The sequence below is a fragment of the Antrostomus carolinensis genome, unplaced genomic scaffold, assembly GCF_000700745.2.
Source record: "Antrostomus carolinensis isolate BGI_N321 unplaced genomic scaffold, ASM70074v2 scaffold35389, whole genome shotgun sequence".
Taxonomy (NCBI): domain Eukaryota; kingdom Metazoa; phylum Chordata; class Aves; order Caprimulgiformes; family Caprimulgidae; genus Antrostomus; species Antrostomus carolinensis.
In genome coordinates, this window is record NW_010338507.1 from 1,614 (window position 1) to 21,775 (window position 20,162).

Below are 20,162 nucleotides of genomic sequence, written 5' to 3' on the forward strand. Positions count from 1 at the left end.
TTCCAGTCGAGAAGTCTCAGTTTACAGTTTGTTTCGTAGTCCACACTACTGGCACAGTTCACCATTCTAAACCTGGACTGCTTCCTTGGGTAACACACAAAGGTACAGCTGGCTACAGCACAGCTGTGGCTGTGTTACAGTATTAAAAAAATAAAAAAATCAAGTAAATGACAATTAAATCTTAGAAGAGGTGAAATTTAGCTGGCTGGTAGGACCTCACTGATTAATTACTTTAAGCTTCAAACTATTCTATTTGCAGTTATTTATACAAAGAGTACAAAAAATAATTTTAAAGAGTGTTTTTTTGATTCTGAGTCTTCCCAGGAAAAAGAAAAATGTCTGCAATTTTTCCCCCCTCTCAGTTTCTCATTGTTAACCTGTTTATTTATCTCCTTAAAAAACAATTTTATATCAATTTAAAACTGTAAGATCTATTTGCTCTGATGGTTTAAGTTTGGAAATCAGATTTGTATGCCAAGACATAACACAAAACCTGCATATTTCTATTATCTAACAAACTGTGCAAAAATCATTACTTCATATTTTTTTCACTTGTCATAATAAATGTGTAATTTTTTTTCATTCGAGAGTCTTCAAGCTATGTTTGGAAAAAAGAAAAATATTTTTCAGTTGATTGTTTGCGTTCCAATATAAACTACTTCCATTTCCCACTGCTAACATGAAATTAGCATAATGATATTCCATACTTAAGAGAAAGTAGGCAATATATCTGTGCTCACTCACAAGTTGCAAGATTTCTGTTTAATAAACACTTAAGTACAGTATTTAAGATTTCCATTATTTTCACATATACAGCAAATATTCAAGTCCATCTTATTTCCTTTATAAAAGCATCCTGATCCAATTTTAATAAAGATAGTATGCTTAAAAAAACTGAAATATATAGTACATTGTTTCTGTACATGCACGTGGCGAGATCCCCTGACAAAAAGTAACAGGAATATGGAATCCTGCAGCTTCATGATTTACACCTCCTTTGGTGAACACAACTTTGTATCACATGATGTAAGTACCATCTTTGTAGTATTTCATGGATTCCAGTTGCTGAGTCATTGCAAGGACATCCTGAAATCCTGTACTGAGTCCGGACATGTGTTGAAAATAAGCTTCCTTCTCCACCTGGACAGTTAGGTTGTTTACGCCAGCATCTTTCAAAATTGCTGTAACCTGAACAGAACACTATGGTTAACTTTAGTATTACACTTTATACGCATCTCACGGTGTCTTGCAATATTCTGGCTCTTAAATACTGTAGATTATAAAGAGTTAAATTTTCTGGCAAGTGAAGACTAGCTTCAGAGGGTATGGTTAGCAAATTCTGCATAATGGGTAATTCTCAGTGTCTTGCATAAGGAAATAAGTATCTTTTTAAGGAAAAGAAAAAGCCAGACAGTTATTAGTACGCCAGTTATAAACCCACGATAAACATCCAGACAGCCCTAGTGTTTACTGCCTGTTTGGAGCATGGAATTCACCTCCTCCTCCTTTACTCAGAGCAGATGTAGTGCCACTTTCAACAGTGAGAAAAAAACCCCCAGACTTGTTCATTTATTTCAGCAGGTGTTGTAGCAAAAAAACACTTTATGCAACTAATTCGAAGCTAGTAAGCAAGGGGAAGTACAGCATTAGAGACCAGCTCTGAGACATTAACTAGTATATATAAAAATAAACACAAATGGCAGCTTCAAACTACAGTCTATGACTGAAAAAGGGCTACAGAGTGAGAAATTAAAATATTAGGGTCTAAAAACCTTGCACCTTACCTGCTGTACAATTCTCTGTTCCATTACATCTGATACCGCTTGCACATGTATTGTACCTGCCACAACACTCGCAGAATGGCACCAAAAATGAGGATCTCTGTAGGATATAACTCCCTCTATTTTTTGAATCTGTAAAGAAATTAACAACAATTAATTAGCAACAATTAATTTAAGGACACATTTTAAACTTGTGTATATACATGGATATTGGTGGTAAGTATTTCACAGGAAAACAAAGAGGTATAGCAAAGCAGCTTTCAAGCTAAGCTGTATACAGAAATATATAGCATTAAAAGGTCACTTTGCTACTACTGTCAAAGACTAGAAGCTACAAGTCAAACTAAATTAAAAACCCCACAGAGTGTAACTGAAAAAAAAATGATTTAGTGCATTGATCACCATAACATCAATGGACAAACCAACCAAAAAGCTGTCAGCATTTAAGCATTTCTAGGGCATCTGTTAGCTCACCATCCAGGACAAGCAGCTATTTAGTTATCACAGCTGGACTTTAATTCAGAGATGTAGTATCTTCCCATAATTTATCATTTTTTGAAATGGATCTTTGTACTGGGTCTGGCTGGGATGGATTGAACTTGTTTTCACAGCAGCCCTGGGGTGCTGTGTTCTGAACTTGTGCATAAAACAATTCTGATAGCACACCAATGTTTTGGCTATTGCTGAAGCCTGCCTGGGCACTGTTCAAGGCTTTCTCTTTTTTCCCCACTCTGCCCTTGCCCCAGTGAACAATCTGGGGGTGGGAAAGAAGTGGGGGAGGAACACAGCTCAGACAGCTGACCCAAGCTGGCCAGAGGGATACTGCATGACACGTTCAGCAAAAAAATCTGGGGTAAGGGAAGAAGGGGGTTTTTTGTCCTCCAAGGTGGCTGTTGTTTAGAGACTACCTGGGTATCAGTCTGCTTGTGGAAGGTGGTACAATGCTTTTTTTTCCTCTCTCCCCTTCATCTGTTAAACTGCCTTTATAATGTCCCCAGAATTCTCCTGCTTTTGCTCTTCCTGTTCCTTCCCCTGTCCCACTGGCAGTGGTGGTGGTAAAGCAGGGGAGTGAGTGGCTGTGCTGAAGCTTGGCTGCTGGATGGAGTCAACCTACAGCAATTATATTGTTTTGCTGTGATGTATTTTTAAAAATGCTTTTCCTATTATCTTCTAATGAATTGCTCTTTGATTGTTCTCAAAAAAATATTTTTCCTCAGTCTCTCAGAATTGCTTTCTGTCCTCCTCTCCCTCCCTCTGAAATCCCACTTTGCACCTTATTTTCCTTTCATTACGTAAGTCTCTGCCAGCCAATTTCCATTCATTCTTTTCTTTCTCATGCAGACAAGAACACACTTTCCCCTCTACTAATTGACAGGACACCACCAGCAAAGTCTTCCTTGCTGCTTCTAGTTGATGCCATCCTTAAAAACCACATAACTAGTTCTTTGCTGGAGAGGACTCTTTGACTGAGGTCTGCACTATGATTCTGGGCAGGAACTTCGAATGAGCCAACAGTGAAGACTAAGTACAGCCTCAAAGCAGATACTGTACTGCAGCAGGCAGGAAGAGAATGGACTAGAATGAAAAAGTATTTAGAAAAAACAGCTTTAGTATTGCCATGTCTCCTACTGTGAACCACCAGGCCCTTCATGATATGGACAAACAGAAAACCTCCAATTACAGGCTCAAGATATAATCCTGTAGCCTGAACTGTAAATACCAAGTTTAAAAAGGCTGCAAGCTTTTGGGAATTGCTACGTTACTTTCTTATTAGTAAGCAGCTTTCCCACAGTGTTACCATACTCATCATGAATCATGAACTACCCATAAAAGCAAAAACCAGTACAAGTTTTTTTAGCCGCAAAACAACTGTAATCATTAGCACTCCTAATCCTCTCACATCCCTGCAAAATAGATTTAGAACAATCTGAGACATGAAGTTGTCTAAGACAACAGAAGCTGTCAGACTGAACTACCTGAGTTTAGCAATTATTAAAAACAGTTATGGCTTTGTATGTTTGTATATGAAGACATTTAGAATTGTAGTTCTGACCTTTTCTAAAGCAGCATGTAGATCTTTCTCCTGTTCTGGAGGTATCCTCAACAAAAGCACTTGACAGGCATCTTTCAAGAGTGGGATAACACTAAGAAAAATCAGTGTAGCAATAAAAAGAGAGCAGAGCGGATCAGCAATGAGCCATCCAAATTGCTGAATAAATATGGTGGATACGATAACACCAACACTGCCAAGAGTGTCTGCTAACACATGCAGAAACACACCTGAAAACAAAATAAACAGAGCAATTAAGTTGAACAGTTCTGTTTAAAATGTACATACATCTTCAACAGCAGAAACACAGTAGGGTTTTTATTAAATATAATAAATTTATTTTGCCTCCTCAAGCTAAACAGAGGCAACTATCTACCTAACCAGGTGCAAAATTAAACAAAACATCTACCTTTTCTAATGTCTAATTACAAACCAATGTAAAAAATACTCCATTTTTACTCTGCAGTGTAATGATCTAGGATTTGCAGATTAAACCAAACATGAATACTCTTGATTTATTAGTGGGATTTGTAGTATCCAGCGCAATCATTTAACTCTGTATAGAGGAGGGACTTACTGATCCTTAACAGAGAATAATAACATCAGTGTAAATGCCTTGGCCTGCATTTTAATGTATCACTTGTTTTCTGTAGGCCAACTCTGCTCCAACTTCATTTTCCAAAGAAAACTGTCTATCTGCTACTGCTAGGAATAATCCTTTACACTGCCTTAATGGTGGGCAGCATTCTCATTGTACACTCAAAGGACACAGAAAAAGAACCTCTAACCATTTGTAAGATCAGTGCTAGTTAAGTGTCAGGATTTCAAACAATATTGAAATAGTTGAGAGTATGGACACACTTCACAAAAATGCCAGACAACAGAACAGCCAGCTGAATTTGGACATAAAATAATGAATGAAATATGAGACTATTAGCCAAAACGCTTATGTTCTGACAAGCTTACACAAAAACTCTTTCATTTTTACATTTTCTTATAAGCCAGGGAGTTGGTAAATATCTACCTTCCAACTACTAGGGAAAAAAATTCTAAGAAGTAGCTATGCTGAAATTTTATATATATTGCCTTTCTTGCATAGCTTCTGATTTGAGATTTCAAAAAAACAGTTTCATGTTTACCACCTGATTTTCTGAATAAGAAATAGAAGCATATTCTAGAGTAGCTGGTCTGCATTTGTTTTTCTGCTTCTTATCCCCACCCCCAGTGTTTTTACACCCAGCTGTCACAGGATACCTAGAAGTATGGTAATATCTTTATACAGAGAGATCTTGCACTTCCATTTCCAGATGGAACTTAGAACTATGGACTTTAAATTCTTTCAATAAGGTTGCAATGACTGTTTATTAATGTTAATGGAATACTGTGGATTAATGCTATTTATTGGTCTTTAGGTATTACCCACATCTAAAAAAGCTATGCAAAGAAGCATTTCAAGTTATGTTTCTTCAAGTTAAACTCATTAATGAAGAAACAGTTTGAGAAATTCACGTATGCCACATTAAATGGCTGCCAGATTACCTCTGGAGATTTTAAAAATGATGCATAGTACCGGGTCTGGTTCTGAAAATCTTCAAAGTCTGCTAGAAATCACATATGCCATTTATGATTCAACCACCTGTACTTGCCTCTCATGTTGGTGTTCATGCCTCCTCCAGAAGCCCCGTGGGAATGTCCATGGCTGTGCCCATGGTCACTGTGGGAATGGCCATGCCCATGGCTGTGGCTGTGCCCGTGGTGAGAGTGGCTGTGATCGTGTGAGTGACAACCTCCCCGAGAAGCCCCGTGGGAGTGAGCGTGGCTAAAGGCACAGATACCAACAAGGTTTACGATCAGCCCTCCAACAGAGACCGGCTGTGAGGGGGAGAAAAGTCGTTAACATCACTACATCTTCCCAGGAGTTCAAGTTCATTTTCTAGAACATGGCAATAATTAGGTACACCTAATAAAGGAAAACTGTGGAAGCATTAACATCAACAGAAGGATTATTCTAATGTGGATTCCTCATCATATTCCTTTCAGCATACAAGCTGGTTTGAAAGGCATTTTCTTTCCTTCTCAAAAAAATCTAATTCTCTCCAACCTCCCCAAACTACTCAATAACCACAACCAAAATGCAAAACTTAGTATCCACAAATCAGGACAAGATAGCAAATTTATTTTTAAGAAGGAGTGATCGATTTTAGCTACTTTCAAAAAGAGATAAAGTAGTTTGAATACAAGCTTTGCTTTGCTTTCATTGTAAAAAAAAATTTAAATTGTGTATCATTTCTAGGGCAGTCTCATTTAAAAATGTACCTACCTGAAGACAGCAACTACTGCTTTATTGGTTGAGTTGTGTTTTTATCTGTCTGTCTATTTTTCTACTCTTCTCTTGAAAAACTAGCATAGATTAAGACTAATTCCAGGTAACAAAGGAGTTAAGCAAATCCTGCTTGTCGGTTATTAGACCATTCCTTGGCTACACAGACTCCGCTCATGTAGAGGGAGTAACCCCTCCCACCACCAACAAACAAAACCCAAAGTGAAAATGGAGCAAATATTGAGGATTAAAAAGAAAAAAAAAAATCAGGCATTGACTCCAGCAATGCGCATTTCTAATTGTGCCTACACAAAAATGTTTCCCCTTGTTACTGAAGAGAGCGGGAGAGCACCAATTTGTGTGCGTGCACGGGAGAGAAAACAAGCAAAGCTTGAAACATGACAAATGAAGGCTTGGATTTGCAGAATTCCGTAACAAAAAATAATAGAAGAAAATGAACTATTGCATTTGAAAGAAAGGGATGGAAGCTTGAAAATTTAACTGAGGAGCCTCTGAAGAGGCTGTGGAAAGTAGAGAGACACAGGTATAATTAAGATTAGCTACACACAGCTTCTTGATTGTTTATGCCACAGTAACTCAGCATAAGGCTATGAATTCTGGATGATTTTTGAGGTTTCTCAGAGACTAATACAAAATCTTTTCTGTGTTAAGTTACACTAGTATATATAACAGAAGAACCGAATTTAGTCTTATACAGATTATTTCCTTAGTATCTTTTGTTGTAGAAAGACTACCATCTAAAAAGATTAGAGCTGTAACATCTTAGAAGAAAAACCCCAATTTAACTGGTACAATGAAATTACATTCACCCCCTATATACTTTCATATTTTAAAACTAGATGTAGTTCACATTTTAAAATTAGAATATGTTAAAAAGTCAAGACAAGGTTTACATCTCTTGCATATGCAATTTTAGCCTCCTTAACTTTTTTTTTTTTTAACTAAGATGAACATAAATGAACCATTAACTGTCAAACAACATTCAAACAGAATGATAAAACTTACAGTTAGCATATTTGTATCTATATCTGGAGGATCCACCAGTCTGGCCACTGATTCCATAAAGACAAAGAAAGCAATTACCATCAGAAAGAGGCCATTAATAAATCCAGAGAGAATTTCTACACGGCCATACCTGAAAGCAAACATATGTACTTTTGAGTGAAGAACAGCTACTCTGAACAAATTTCAAAGTTCTAACAAATAAAGTTATAATACATTTAATACAGCATTAAGATTGCTTTGATTTTTTTCTACAATGCCACAAAATCATGCCTTAATTTCTGGGTTATCTATTTCTGACCAAGAGGTACGTAGTTTGCAACTGTCCAAACATGAACAGTATAAAGCTATAATAATGTATTTTTTTAACATATACTGCACATTCAGGGCTTCAAACTGCTAAACTGCTATGCAAATTAACCATAAAGATTTTGATCACGTCAGCACAATTGCAATCCTTATATAAACACTGACTTTCAACATATTTTTTTTTTTGACATACATAGATATATAGAGTGAAGAAATTTCCACATAATACCGTGGTGAAGTTTTATTTGTAGAGATAAATGAAAATTACATTTCAGACACTTATTCACTGGGTAAGACAGGAATAGGATAAACACAAGCGAAACAGAAGAGACACAGTAAAAAACCCACAGAAGCATGCACCATTAAAATACCCCAAACAGATATTTACAGCAGGGCATTTTAAAAAGGAGCAAGTAGATTGTCCTTAAAGAATGTAACATACATACCCATAGGAAAATATGCGAGTTGCTTTCCACCTTGTCATCAGAGCTGCAAAAAGCCCCATCACTAATGCAGAACAATCAAAAAGCATGTGAAATCCATCAGAAATAAGACCAAGGCTATTGGTCCATACTCCATAAAAAAGCTCCACAAAAGTGAAAGCCTAAAACAAAAGAGAGTTTGAATTTTTCCTTGAGCATTATTAACTTGTAATTTAATGTCTTGGTAGTTAGCAGGAAACTCTTTTTATAGGTCACTTGATAGTTTTCTAAGGTACCGTTCTTAGTATATCTAGACCATTTTCTCCCTCTTCCAATGAAACAAAAATAAGTGATACATTCCAAGTCTATGAAGAGACATTTTTGAACCTACCTTCCCAAAAGCCTTAGACCTAAGAAAACAACCTTCTACAGAAGTAGATTTAAGTTATCATTTAGAATTTTAAACTAACATTGTGCAGACAAAGTTTTAAGCATTTTGTCATTAAACAACCTAACAACTCTGATCTGATCTATTATTGGTGTAAAAGCAATGCTGTCTATACAGCTGTTCTGTAAAAATTTTCTTCACTAACTGTTTGACTGTTTAAATCTTTATAATTAGTTTTGAGAAGGGTACACGAGGAAACTATGTTTTCAATACACACACTTTCCCTGTACGATTTATTATTATTAACTGGCCTGTCTATACTTTCTTTTTTATCTTTCATATTTCATAATGGAATTCCTTAAAGTTATACTTCAAGCTTCTCCTATTTTCTTGGATAACTGCCAAAAAAACCAAGAGAGATCTTTGCAAATGAGGTTCTATCAACCTTGCTTATTGCATGATCTTTTGCTATTTGAAAAAGAGAAGCTAGAAATAAAAGCAGCCTACTCCAAAATTACACTAGCCAATCCCACGCTTACTATTTTGCTGTCCCCATCCTTGAAGGCCTTATTAGTTTCAGCTTGTCTGCTGGTAACATTGAGATACCTTTTCTTAAAGGTACCATCATACTTACTGCTATAACAGTTGCATGTAGAACCACTGACACACTGTAACAACAAATCAAAGTGACTTACCACTTACTGTAACATTAGCATACCAATCTAAACTGTTTCAACATTCCATCTAAGGAAACTACTCTATCAAGGGTCACTTTAAAAACAATCAATCACGGCAACCTTTTAAAGAATAACTCTTCTTACTGTACTATGTATGCACTACTGTGATTTGCTTTGAAAAAAAACATGCACTTACCAGATTCAGGCACAAGAAATAGAAGATCTGCCTAGAATCATACTCCTCAAGGATTTGTTTCAGTGACTCCTTAATAAACCGGGGTAACGACTGCGAGCTGTGCTGTAATGCATCACCCATGAAGTTATAGAGAGGAGTGCCTTCAGGGGAATAGCCAATAAGAGTACCTTTCTGCCCTTTCCTGGAGGGGGAGGACAGGATATTGGCAGCTGCAAGGAAAGTATTGAAGTTTTTGTTGCTGTTTCTAAGCTTCACTGCTATTTTACAATGCGTTTTATCAGCAATACAAGCTTACATGAAATTTGTAGGCAGCAAAGTGATTGTCAACTTTATCTTGAGGTTTCTCATTAGATTTCATTGCTATGCAAGATTAGATCATCACTTCCACAACAGAACAGATCTATTACATTCTTTTTTTGTAGACTGACAGTAAAAGAGCACAAAGTTGCAGGCTCTTTTTATTCAAAAGAATCCATGAAAGCTCATCCAAAAGAATTCTAGGCACATCCATTTTCTGACTGGCTTCCTAGTCACACAGACAACAGGTTTACTAAAGGATAAATAAGAATACGCACACAAAATGAAGAAGACGGCACTCACTACCACCCCTCCAGAAAGAACATGCTCTGTGCTTTCATGGTGCGGTGGCTTGTTCATAGCCCGAAGCTGGTCTGTGATTGGATGTGTCCAAAAGTTGCCGAAAAGCAGTGCACTAATGAAAATAAGAAAGGATCCGTATCGAGCACATGTGGAAGCTTCCATTTTGACAGAGCATATGGACTCCACGTAGAAATCCAGGATCACAACAAAAAAGATGACTGTTACGAAAGGCATGATGAGAGAAGACCAAGACTCTACTTTACTCTGCAACAAAAAATACATTTCAAACAGGATTGTTCACCATTAGACATGACAGTATGTACAGCACTAAATCTAATTCACTTTCACTACAAATGTTTTCAGCAATCCATCAAAACATGAATATTTTTATACTTTCCATTTATCATATAAACCCAACATTCCAGCTATAGAAAGACATATATAGCTAATACGGACTACAGTATGTTAAATACTTTAATGTGTTTAAAAGCAATGCCATATGCAATGCCGTGTTTGCAACAGTCTACTCTCCCTAAGCAGGCATAACAAACATGTCTTTAAATCATAATAATCTCCTCCTCAGGAATAAGAGTCCTGTATTTATACAGTCATTAGTAATTGTGCAATGTTAGTATATGAATCCAGGATATAATATCTGAGCTAGAAAGACGAAATAAAGTTATCACATGAAAGAGGAAATCAGGGTATTGTACAGATACACATCAAAATACAGAAGAAAAATTTAAAACAGAGCTTACTAGAAAAATAAAGATGGCAACTTTGGTGATTTTAAAGATATTTTAAAGGAAAGATTTAAATTGCATTTCAGAAGCAGAAGCATTACAAAAAATGATTTCTTTTTATACTTGCTATCTTACCTCTGTTGTCAGAGAGAGAACAATGACCCATGGGCACAACAGAAGGACAGAAACAAGATGAGACAAAGCTTGAAGACGCTTGGCTCCACCTACATCTACAGATAGTTTTCGGGAAGCCATGTGAAAACCAACCTTACAGCACAATGCCAGTACCAGAAGCAGTACTCCGCCCTGGAAACACAGAAGGATCCCATTAGCATTTCTTGAGAGCCAAATATCTCACTCTAAACAAAGTGACACTTACATGAAAAAAGATTAATATGCTCTCCTTCAACTTCTTAACAAAAGCCCGAGACAGAATATTTCTTTAAATTGTTACTCTAGTTAAAAACCAGTATTATAGCATACATGGTTATACCTATTCACAACAGCCTAATAAGTTTAAACCTCTCAACAGTGTTAACTGGCATACAACAGCAGCAAACTGGTAGCAAACAGCATACGAGGAAAAAGAAAAATCACACAAAACTGGGTTTCCCCATCTTCCATTACCAAAAAACTGCTGAAAGTGTATGTAAACCCCAAAACTGTCATGTCACTTTTGGCTTCTAATCCTTTCATAACTTTTTTACTTGCTTACCTTTAACTGCACCAGATGATACTTCTTCACAACATTTTCTTTCAAAATTATTCTATAAATGAATCACAAGATACACACACAGCATCTCATCTCCCTTAGATTACACTTGCTTTGTGCAGTTACCAGTCTCTCTAACATATGATTTATTTTTATACTAATACTTTCTCAGCTGCTCCATATATTTTTTTTCCTGTTTTAGCCCTCAGCGCAGCCACTTTAGCAACAAGCCGAACCTCACAGAACAACACAATCAGCCAGGTCAATCTGATACAGTCAGATTTTGATACTTAGTTATCCATGCCACTAATTATAATGGGATTATACTACTGAGAAGTATCAGAATCTGTGTCTTCAAATACAAGTGCCTAGTCTAAAGTAAGACTAGGCAAAGACAAGAAGCAGCAACAAAACACAGACACCAAAACTGAGCAAGAAAAGTTATGAACATCCAGAACACTGATGACATGGAGTACTTCAAGATAATTTTAATGAGACTTTTTAGGTTGTGCATTACAGTAAAGTCCTTATCAGCTATACAAGTTGAATATTGTATGGTTTGGTTTGCTGTATTGAAGATGCTTGTACTCAATCAAGATGAAAAAATTACAGTACTAGTTCAATTCCAACATGGGGTGGGGATACTGAACTTCTTCGGTTTTCATTTAGACCTGGATTAGCTCTGAGCTGCTGAAATTCTTACCTACAAAATTTAGATAAATATTAACCTACTAAAACACAAGTTCTTTACCTTGTGATCTGCAACACCCAGGAAAGCAATGATTGTATACAGAACATGAGTAAGAGCACTGTCATGATGTCCCTCAGCTAAATAAAAAAAAAATTAAGGAAGAGTTTCATGTGATGATTTTTTTTTTAAAACCAAAGAACAGGTAGACATATCAGAAGACCATGGGAAGCAGAAGTAAGCAAACTGAGCTTTAAGGTTCGTCAGATCCTTAAAATTTAGGAAATACAAAAATACTTCCATAGAAAATAAATAGTTAAAAATATTTTTTTTTTAAAGAGTATTTTAAAACATGAGAACAGAGTCACTGTTAAAGACTGCACAGTAGTCACAATACAGAATTTATGTTAATTTTGGCAACCAGACTTTGAAAGATATACTCAACAGCATTAAAAATTATACTGATTTTCACTATAAGCACTGAAACAGTGATGTGTCTAAAATATGATCTATACCTTTCCAGTTTCTAAATATTTATAAACTTTAGAAAACAAAGAGTGATTGACAAGCACAATCCAGCAAAGATTAAAATAATGATAGCTTCTAGGAAAATTACTAGAGGGCACTTTAACAATGAATTTACTCACTGAAAACTCAGTGGGTTAATCAATACTATTCCTGAATATACCATCTGCATCTCTAATTCCATGTTTTCATCCTTCTCTGAGAAAGTTTACTTTCACCTTGTTTGCTTTTACCGCCCATCCTTAGATGTATCACTTTTTGTCAGTACACTTCATTATGACGAGAAGACCTGTTAAAAACTTACTTCAGAATCACTTCAAATTAACTCAGTAGCTTTGAAAGCATGTTAGCTGGCTTCCGTTTGCAGTTTAAAGTCCATTGTTGTTGGAGCTACTGCAGGTTATTTCACATCACTTTCCAGTTTAGCAGCTGAGCTGAGATTACCATGTTTGCAAAAGCACAAAACAAACTTTCTGGATATACCAAAAAGACTGCCAGCCAGGCTGTCAACCATTTACTGCACCCACTTAGGCTACAGCCATTATGTCTAGAATTTCTAAAAAAAAAATGAAAGCTGATCAAAAAAGTTTCTGGTAATCCTAAATGGTCTGATACGTGCAAATGGGCAGCGAGCCTTTAACTACAGCTTAAAATCTATAGCTGTGTTCTAAGTTATCAACAAAGTAAGCAATGCCATTCATTTGGCTGTAAGTATCATTATTTAGATGTAAAAGTAAAATCTTATGCTATAATACTCTTGAAAGGTAAGATTCCTGTAAAAAAGTGCAAGCATATTTAATTCAGTGCATTCAATTTCACATTCTCTCTGCTCCAGTAATAACAGGCACTTGCTCTTACACACAACAAGAAAGGATACGATGTTCGGCTATTTTAGCCATGAGGTCATCATTATCAAAAAGCAGTAAGCAGATGACAGCTATGATGAAAAACGCAGCACCTCTTGTCTGTAAAAAAAAACCAAAACAAAAAACCTCAAAGAATCCCAAATATTGTTATGATATTCTGTAACAGATTAATGTTAAAAAAAATCCAGGAAATCAGCCCCCTCCTGCTCCCTTTCCAGATCAATGTAAGCATATTTTAGTTCAGTGAGAAAAATGTTAGGAAAAAAAAGATTTTTTGGAAGAAGTGACCTTGACAATATAATTTTATATTTATTCTGCTTTTTAGATTTATCAGATAACTCAGGGCAAATCACCACTGTAACAAGCCAGAAGCCTGTATCTTACAAACTCTGCTTGATCGCTTCCTTCTTCGTGGTGTGTTTCTGCTTGCCAGAACGCAGGACTACTTAAGTCTGACAATTTAATACTGTGTAGCATCAAGGGGCTATAAACAAGATCTAGTGGAGAAATTGTAGTGTTTTGTCTTGTGGGAAGTAAAAGCTAGAGCACTGTGCAAAGGCTCTGAGAAAGCAGAGCTCCGCAGTGCTTTTGTGAGGAAGTGACAGAGGTAACTGTGCAATCCCAGCTCCCAGAGCTTTCACCACAGTGACGTAAAAAAAGGCAATTTTGGTATTCATCATCCTGGCAAAACACTGAGCTCTACAGCTAAAAATTACTAAAAATCCACCTTCTGAAATCAAGTACAGCTATCACATTCATGTTTTGGAAAGTCAGCTGACTCATCTTTGCCACAGCTCACTTCATAAAGCCGAAACAGTCAACAGGCTTATTGCTCCCTTGTTTCTGCTACCTTAGACATGCAGCTTAACTGCCAAGCATAGCCCACTAAGATACAGATTGACAAAGAACCTCTCTGAAGCTCTACATTTGCCCTTTGGGCGGATGGTTGCAGAAAAAAATTGCCTTCTAGGTTAAAAGCTTTATGCTGGATGCACTGAGCATCTGAATTTGAGGGGGGTGTGCATTGAGTGTCAGATGAAATGACTGCTATTCACTCTAACGCCAGCCTAAAAGTGATCAGGGGACTCCAGCAGCAGTTATGAGACAGATTTCAAAACTCCCAGCCTGACGTGGCATCAAAGCCAGACTTTCTCTTACACAGCAAGTACTCTAGGCTCAGGTATATGACCTCACAAGGTATCTTCCTCCCATTAGTACTGTTTTTGAGGAAAAATGGCCAAGAATGCTAGGTATTGGGATGAGCTCATTCCATTTAGGACCGATTAGGCACAGTTGGTGAACATCTTGCAAAACTGTGTGTAATGGGACTCAATGTTTCAAGTATAGCTCTCTGATTAAGTGAAAGACTGAGCCCAAGTATTCAGCACACACAGGCTCATGCAGACATTACAGTACTTACAGAACTTTTTGTCAGGAGAAGAACAAAAGTATGTGAAAAGCTAGAGACACTGAAGAGGCTAGGCAGGAATCTGGAGACTGTATTGCTGGCTTCCATGCCTAAAGGCCAGGACCACTACAAGCACATATGTCCTTTTGTCAGTTTGAACCTAAAATCCCATCACAAAGAATGCTGAAGTGCAAAAATCATTCTCAAGGTTCCTTTCTGCCTACAAACAGAAAATCTCAGATATGTGCATGGATCTCCAACAGCTTCATCCACTGTTTCTCTCTTAATGTCGTAGTTATTATTTCAAGTGGTAAATCTTGTCATTTCACCACTAATTAAACTAAAATAAGGCACAGTTTCTGTCAACTTAGGTACAAAACCCTGTTTGTTCCAGGTAAGTAAGTACTCGAATTTACAGCATTCACTATTTTTAACATGTGGTAAAATAAATTTTAAATACCTTTGCTGGTCCTCCACCTGAGCTTGTGAACAAGACACTAAGGAGTGACAGCACAACCACATCACTGTGCTCAAACAGCAATAATGTCCTATAAAAAAGTGAAAGAAACACTTACATTGGCTTAAAAGGAGTTTACCTCAGAAGCCTGATATGTATTATTTCAGCTAAAATTCAATGACAGAGCAGTCAAAGTTTTATGCTGTGATTTCAACAGCAAGTTTAAACAATTGTAAAGGATAAATGCAAATCTGTTTGCCTTCACCAGCAACAGATGTAGCTGCAGACAGCTAAATACATCACAAAACAAAGAACTTCCTAACTCAGGGAACAAATTAAAATTATTCATTTATAGATTACTTTAAATTGTACGTTCTTCTACTAACACAAGAAGATACTAACTTGCTCAAGATAGAATTATTATTTCCATTACAATATCTCCTCTAAACCAAAGTTTCCGTCTCCCACAAAAAAAGAGGTCCTGTTCTGCTGTATTGTATTCTGTTCGTTGAGGTGTTGATGGTTTAGTAGTTTATGCAACCTCAGAACCTCCTAGTTGTGGAAAACAAAAAATTCTAACTTGCACACCATCTGTCTCCTTCAGATAGCAAAGACTGACTAACAAGCTACACTGACAGCTCTTCAGAGCAGAACATGAAAGTAATAAATGCTGTCAAGTTTACAAAATGCTTCTGCCATTCTCCACACAGCAATACAACCTGCTAGGGCCCACGTTACTGGTTCTGTTTGGGAAGACTGCAACATTCATTAGTATTCTTAATGAGTACTATTATTCTCAGGTATGCCTTCTCCTGTGTAGAGGATAAAACTTCAACTTCATAAAATGTATCATTTAAGGCTTTACCTTCCTCTCTCTAATAAAAGATGCTTTCTAATACATTAACCTTCATTTTTAGAAGTCTAATGTTATTCTTTTACAGTTACTCAGCACTGCTAACTAACAGCACAGGTGATTTTACTTGGAGTATATGCAGTAATGCAACACAATTCCAACACACCACAGGCATATGACCAGACAAAGCAGTGTCCTGCAACAAATGCAGAAATTGATTCTAGTTCTGGCACAGGAATACAAGCTGCTATCACTAGCTGTCAAGCCATGGACTTAAAACAGTTACATAAACAATTAGGGTTCCATAAATAAGACTAGGCAAATGATGAAAATTACACTCAGTAAAGCAGTCAGTAGTCTTACTGTATCACTCACACCAACAGTTTAAGCACTATCAAGAATTTCACTAGTATCCTGTCAAAGAATGAATGTACAAGTTCTACAGAAAGTTTTATGTAGCCTTCCCAAGCAAAACAGAGTTCACAGGAAAAAGCACGAAGATTCACTTCATAAAATAAAGCAAGAGACTGGGATCATGGGCTGGTGGACAGAAAACAAAAAGCAAATGTGCTAGACAGGGAAAGATCACAAAACTTTGCCTAAAAAGAGAAAACATTCTTTACAGTAAATATATATTTACCTCAGTGGTCCACAAAGAGTAAGGCCAAAAAACCACAAGAGTGAAATGATACATCCCACAACAGCATGCTTAAAAATTTTGATCCACTACAAAAGAAAGGTATTTCATTATCATTTTCTCCACACTGTTAAAATAAACACTCCATTGTTAGCATTCTTTTAGCACAGTAGCTGTTGAAATAGAGGGGAAAACATACGCTCTGCAAGTTCTGCAAAATGTGGAGTATAATGATCTTCTTACTTACTTTGCCAGGCAGCTAAGGTTTGTTTCGACATATGATGAACCAGAATTATTGAATTCTCTTCCTCCACAGTACTAGATTCTATAGTATAGTCTGAGATCTCTTTAACAAAAAGCCTGACAAAAATCCAGTCCATTTACCTGTCAAAGATGCTATTTTGTAATCTATTGTATATATATTTGATAAACATGAATAAAACTAGATAAATTGTCCAAGATAAAGAGACTAAGACCCTAAGTCTACAAATATTTATGCATGTGTTAAATTCTTTCTTCAGGAAGCAGGTTACAATTCAGCTATTCAACACATTAACTTCAAATGCAAGTTTCTGAAGAAAAGTAATTAATTTTGGAAATACATTAAATGAGACAAAGTGCCTATGACAAACATCACATCTTCAAAATCCAGATTTTTTTTTTTTGTAATAGTAAAATAATAAGTGGACAGATTTTTCTGAACACAAATCAAAGCTGTAATTTATTCCTGTTCACACTTTAAAATTTTGCCATACGTGTCTAACCATGAAGACAGTGGACATCTGGAACGCTTCTGAGGCTGTCCTTCAGATTCCCTCTACTTAGCACATACACGGCCAACACTGTGCATAGCTCAAGTTTTTGGGCACATAATTACATAAAACCAAGATGAATATGGAGCAGGTGAAGAGCATCTCTTTCTCACACAACAGCAAACTCTAGCCTTCTCTAACTTCTTGGCATACTGGGAACTCAACGTGGGTCTGAAGAGCAGTTAGACTAGCTCCTTATCACAACACACCACACAGAAAGCACTCTTTTGGCACGGGGGACGTGACTTAGAGCACTTTGACACTCTGGCAGTTCAGAAACTGCCCTTCTAAACTGCCCAAGTCAGCCAAGTAGACTAAGCTCTTTCTGAAAATCCAATCCTCAAAACAGATGCTTATATGGAGACAAGGACTAATCTTTTCACAACACTCTCAAAAGGAGCTGACAAAAGCTAGAAATGCTGATTTGTTTTTCACAGTGCACTAGACACAAAGTTAGGTCGACATCTTCCAAGTGATTTATTCTGCTTTAATTTTTGGCAAGAGCCACATTGTCAAAAATATCTACAAAGATGTAAATCACTATTACAGATGTCAACTCACCTGACGCTTTGTTACCACTTTTCCAGAAGAAAATGGTTTTTGAAACAAAACCATAAAAAAGGCAGACCTATTAAAAGGAGAAAGTTTTTTCTGTTAGTGTATTAGCAGTCAGCTTTTTATTCAAACCAGCTCTAAATACCTAGGTCTCTCACATCGGGCTCAGTTTACAAAACGGTTTCCTCTACATTTTTCATAGAAAGGCCACACTGACCACACTCACTGGTTTTATTTTCCCTGCTGCATTACAGATGTCAGATACCAGTACAAAGGTGATGACAGGTGAACTTAATTTCTGGTCAACTTTAAATGCCAGTTCTTCAGAGAATGGCTAATGAGAGTCTACCTGTGATTTACAAATATCAAAATATCTGATCTCAGAATTTTTGAGGAGAAATAATACTATGTTTTTTACTAGCAAGATACACACACCCAAAGGCTTATGCACATACAGAATGCTGAATACAGTCTTGTTAGAAATGGTAAGAAACAGCACGGACCTTCATCAACCGTGATCAGGAGTAAGTGGTGATGAAAAAAAAAATATGGTGCTTGGGAACATGCAAGCAAGAAGCCCAGAAATGTAAACAAATTTGAAATAAAAGGAAAAAATGCGATTACAAGCATTCCAACTCTGCCAAGCTTATTATAGAAATGCTCTTCCACATCTTATCAGGTAAACATGAAGAAGGATTGTGTCTGTAAAGGTTGTTTCTGTGTATGCCCAATCAGTTTCTACACTTTAGCTTTCAATCAGGGAAAAATACCAGTTGAAGCTTCTAAAAACTACAGAATACAAATTGGAAGCTTTTCTTTTACACCCTTCTTAAGAAAATTCAGATACGCCTGAGTTTCCTATGATCAGTACTGTCATAATGTGACCAGTTTTGAAGTAGCAAAAACTATGAAGTTTCTTGAGGGCAGAGAGGCCTTACAGAGAGATGGGGATAGACTAGAGGGCTGGGCAATCATCAACCGTATGAAATTTAACAAGAGCAAGTGCTGAATTCCCCAGCTGGGACAGAGTAATCCTGGTTATATATACAAACTGGGAGACAAGAGGGTGGAAAGCAGAAAAGACATCAACTTGCCATCAACCCAAAAGGGATCTGGGTTGATGGCAAGTTGATTATGAGTCAGTAGTGTGCGCTGGCAGCCCAAGGGGCCAACCACGTCCTGGGCTGCATCAAGCAGAGCATAGCCGGCCAGTCGAGGGAGGTGATTGTCCCACTCTACGGTGCAAGGGTGTGGCCTCACCTTGAGTACCACCCGCAGTTTCTGGTGACTCAGTATAAGGACATCAAGCTATTAGTGCGTCCACAGAAGGGCAACCACAACGGTGAAAGGTCTCAGGGCAAGACTTAGGAGGGGCAACTGAGGTAACTTGGTTTACTCAGCTTGGAGAAGAGAAGGTTGAGGGATGATCTCATTGCAGTCTACAATGACCTTGTGGGAGCCAGCGGAGAGAGAGGTGCTGATCTCTCCCTGGTGAGCAGTGATAGGACATGAGGAGATGGACTGAAGCTGCCTGAGGGCAAGTCCAGATTGGGCGCTAGGAAAAGATTCTTCAGTGAGTGGGTGGTTGGTCACTGGGACAGGCTCCCCATAAAGTGATCACGGCACCAAGCCTGTCAGAGTTCAAGGAGCATATGGACGATGCTTAGTCGTATGGTTTTGTTTAAGGTAGTTCTGTGAGAAGGAGGGAGTTGGACTTGATGATCCTTACAGGTCTGCTCAAACTTGAGATATTCTATGATTCTGAAATTACAGTGAGCAAAGATATGAAGGAAAAACACTGCTATGAACAGTGTTTCCTGGATCCACTACTATTTCATCTCCTCCTTGATTAACTGGCAATAACCTAATGCAGGGTATAAACGTGACAAAGCTGACAAAGAACACTGTTGACAACATGTGCAGTCACAGTGGCAGTCGAGGCTTCACCTCCTGCGCACTCACCCCAGCTGCACTATGAAGATGAACTGCACGAGGTGGACCGCTTTCAGAAGGTCGTAGGATTCAAACAGCCCCACGGCTTTCAGAAACTTGGTGAAGCACAGCAGCACGATGTACCGAGTCAGCCTGCAAGAGACAGGGCAGTTCACACCCGCGACCACGCACACGCCACCGCCCTCCG

The 20,162-nt window shown here is 37.5% G+C and overlaps 1 protein-coding gene across 1 annotated transcript; it reads right to left on the bottom strand.

Moving 5' to 3' along the window:
* Positions 1–736: 736 nt before the first annotated feature.
* SLC30A5 (solute carrier family 30 member 5) lies at positions 737–20,151 on the bottom strand. Its single transcript, XM_010175545.1, has 15 exons — positions 19,985–20,151; positions 18,029–18,095; positions 16,659–16,744; positions 15,169–15,256; positions 13,312–13,399; positions 11,973–12,049; positions 10,645–10,815; positions 9,742–10,030; positions 9,167–9,375; positions 7,930–8,087; positions 7,178–7,307; positions 5,478–5,703; positions 3,835–4,061; positions 1,785–1,913; positions 737–1,188 (listed from the first exon to the last, which is right to left on the bottom strand). Exons 2-15 carry the CDS (start codon positions 18,080–18,082, stop codon positions 1,018–1,020), a joined length of 2,103 nt encoding a protein of 700 aa, XP_010173847.1. The 5' UTR covers positions 18,083–18,095; positions 19,985–20,151; the 3' UTR covers positions 737–1,017.
* Between the last annotated feature and the right edge of the window lie 11 nt (positions 20,152–20,162).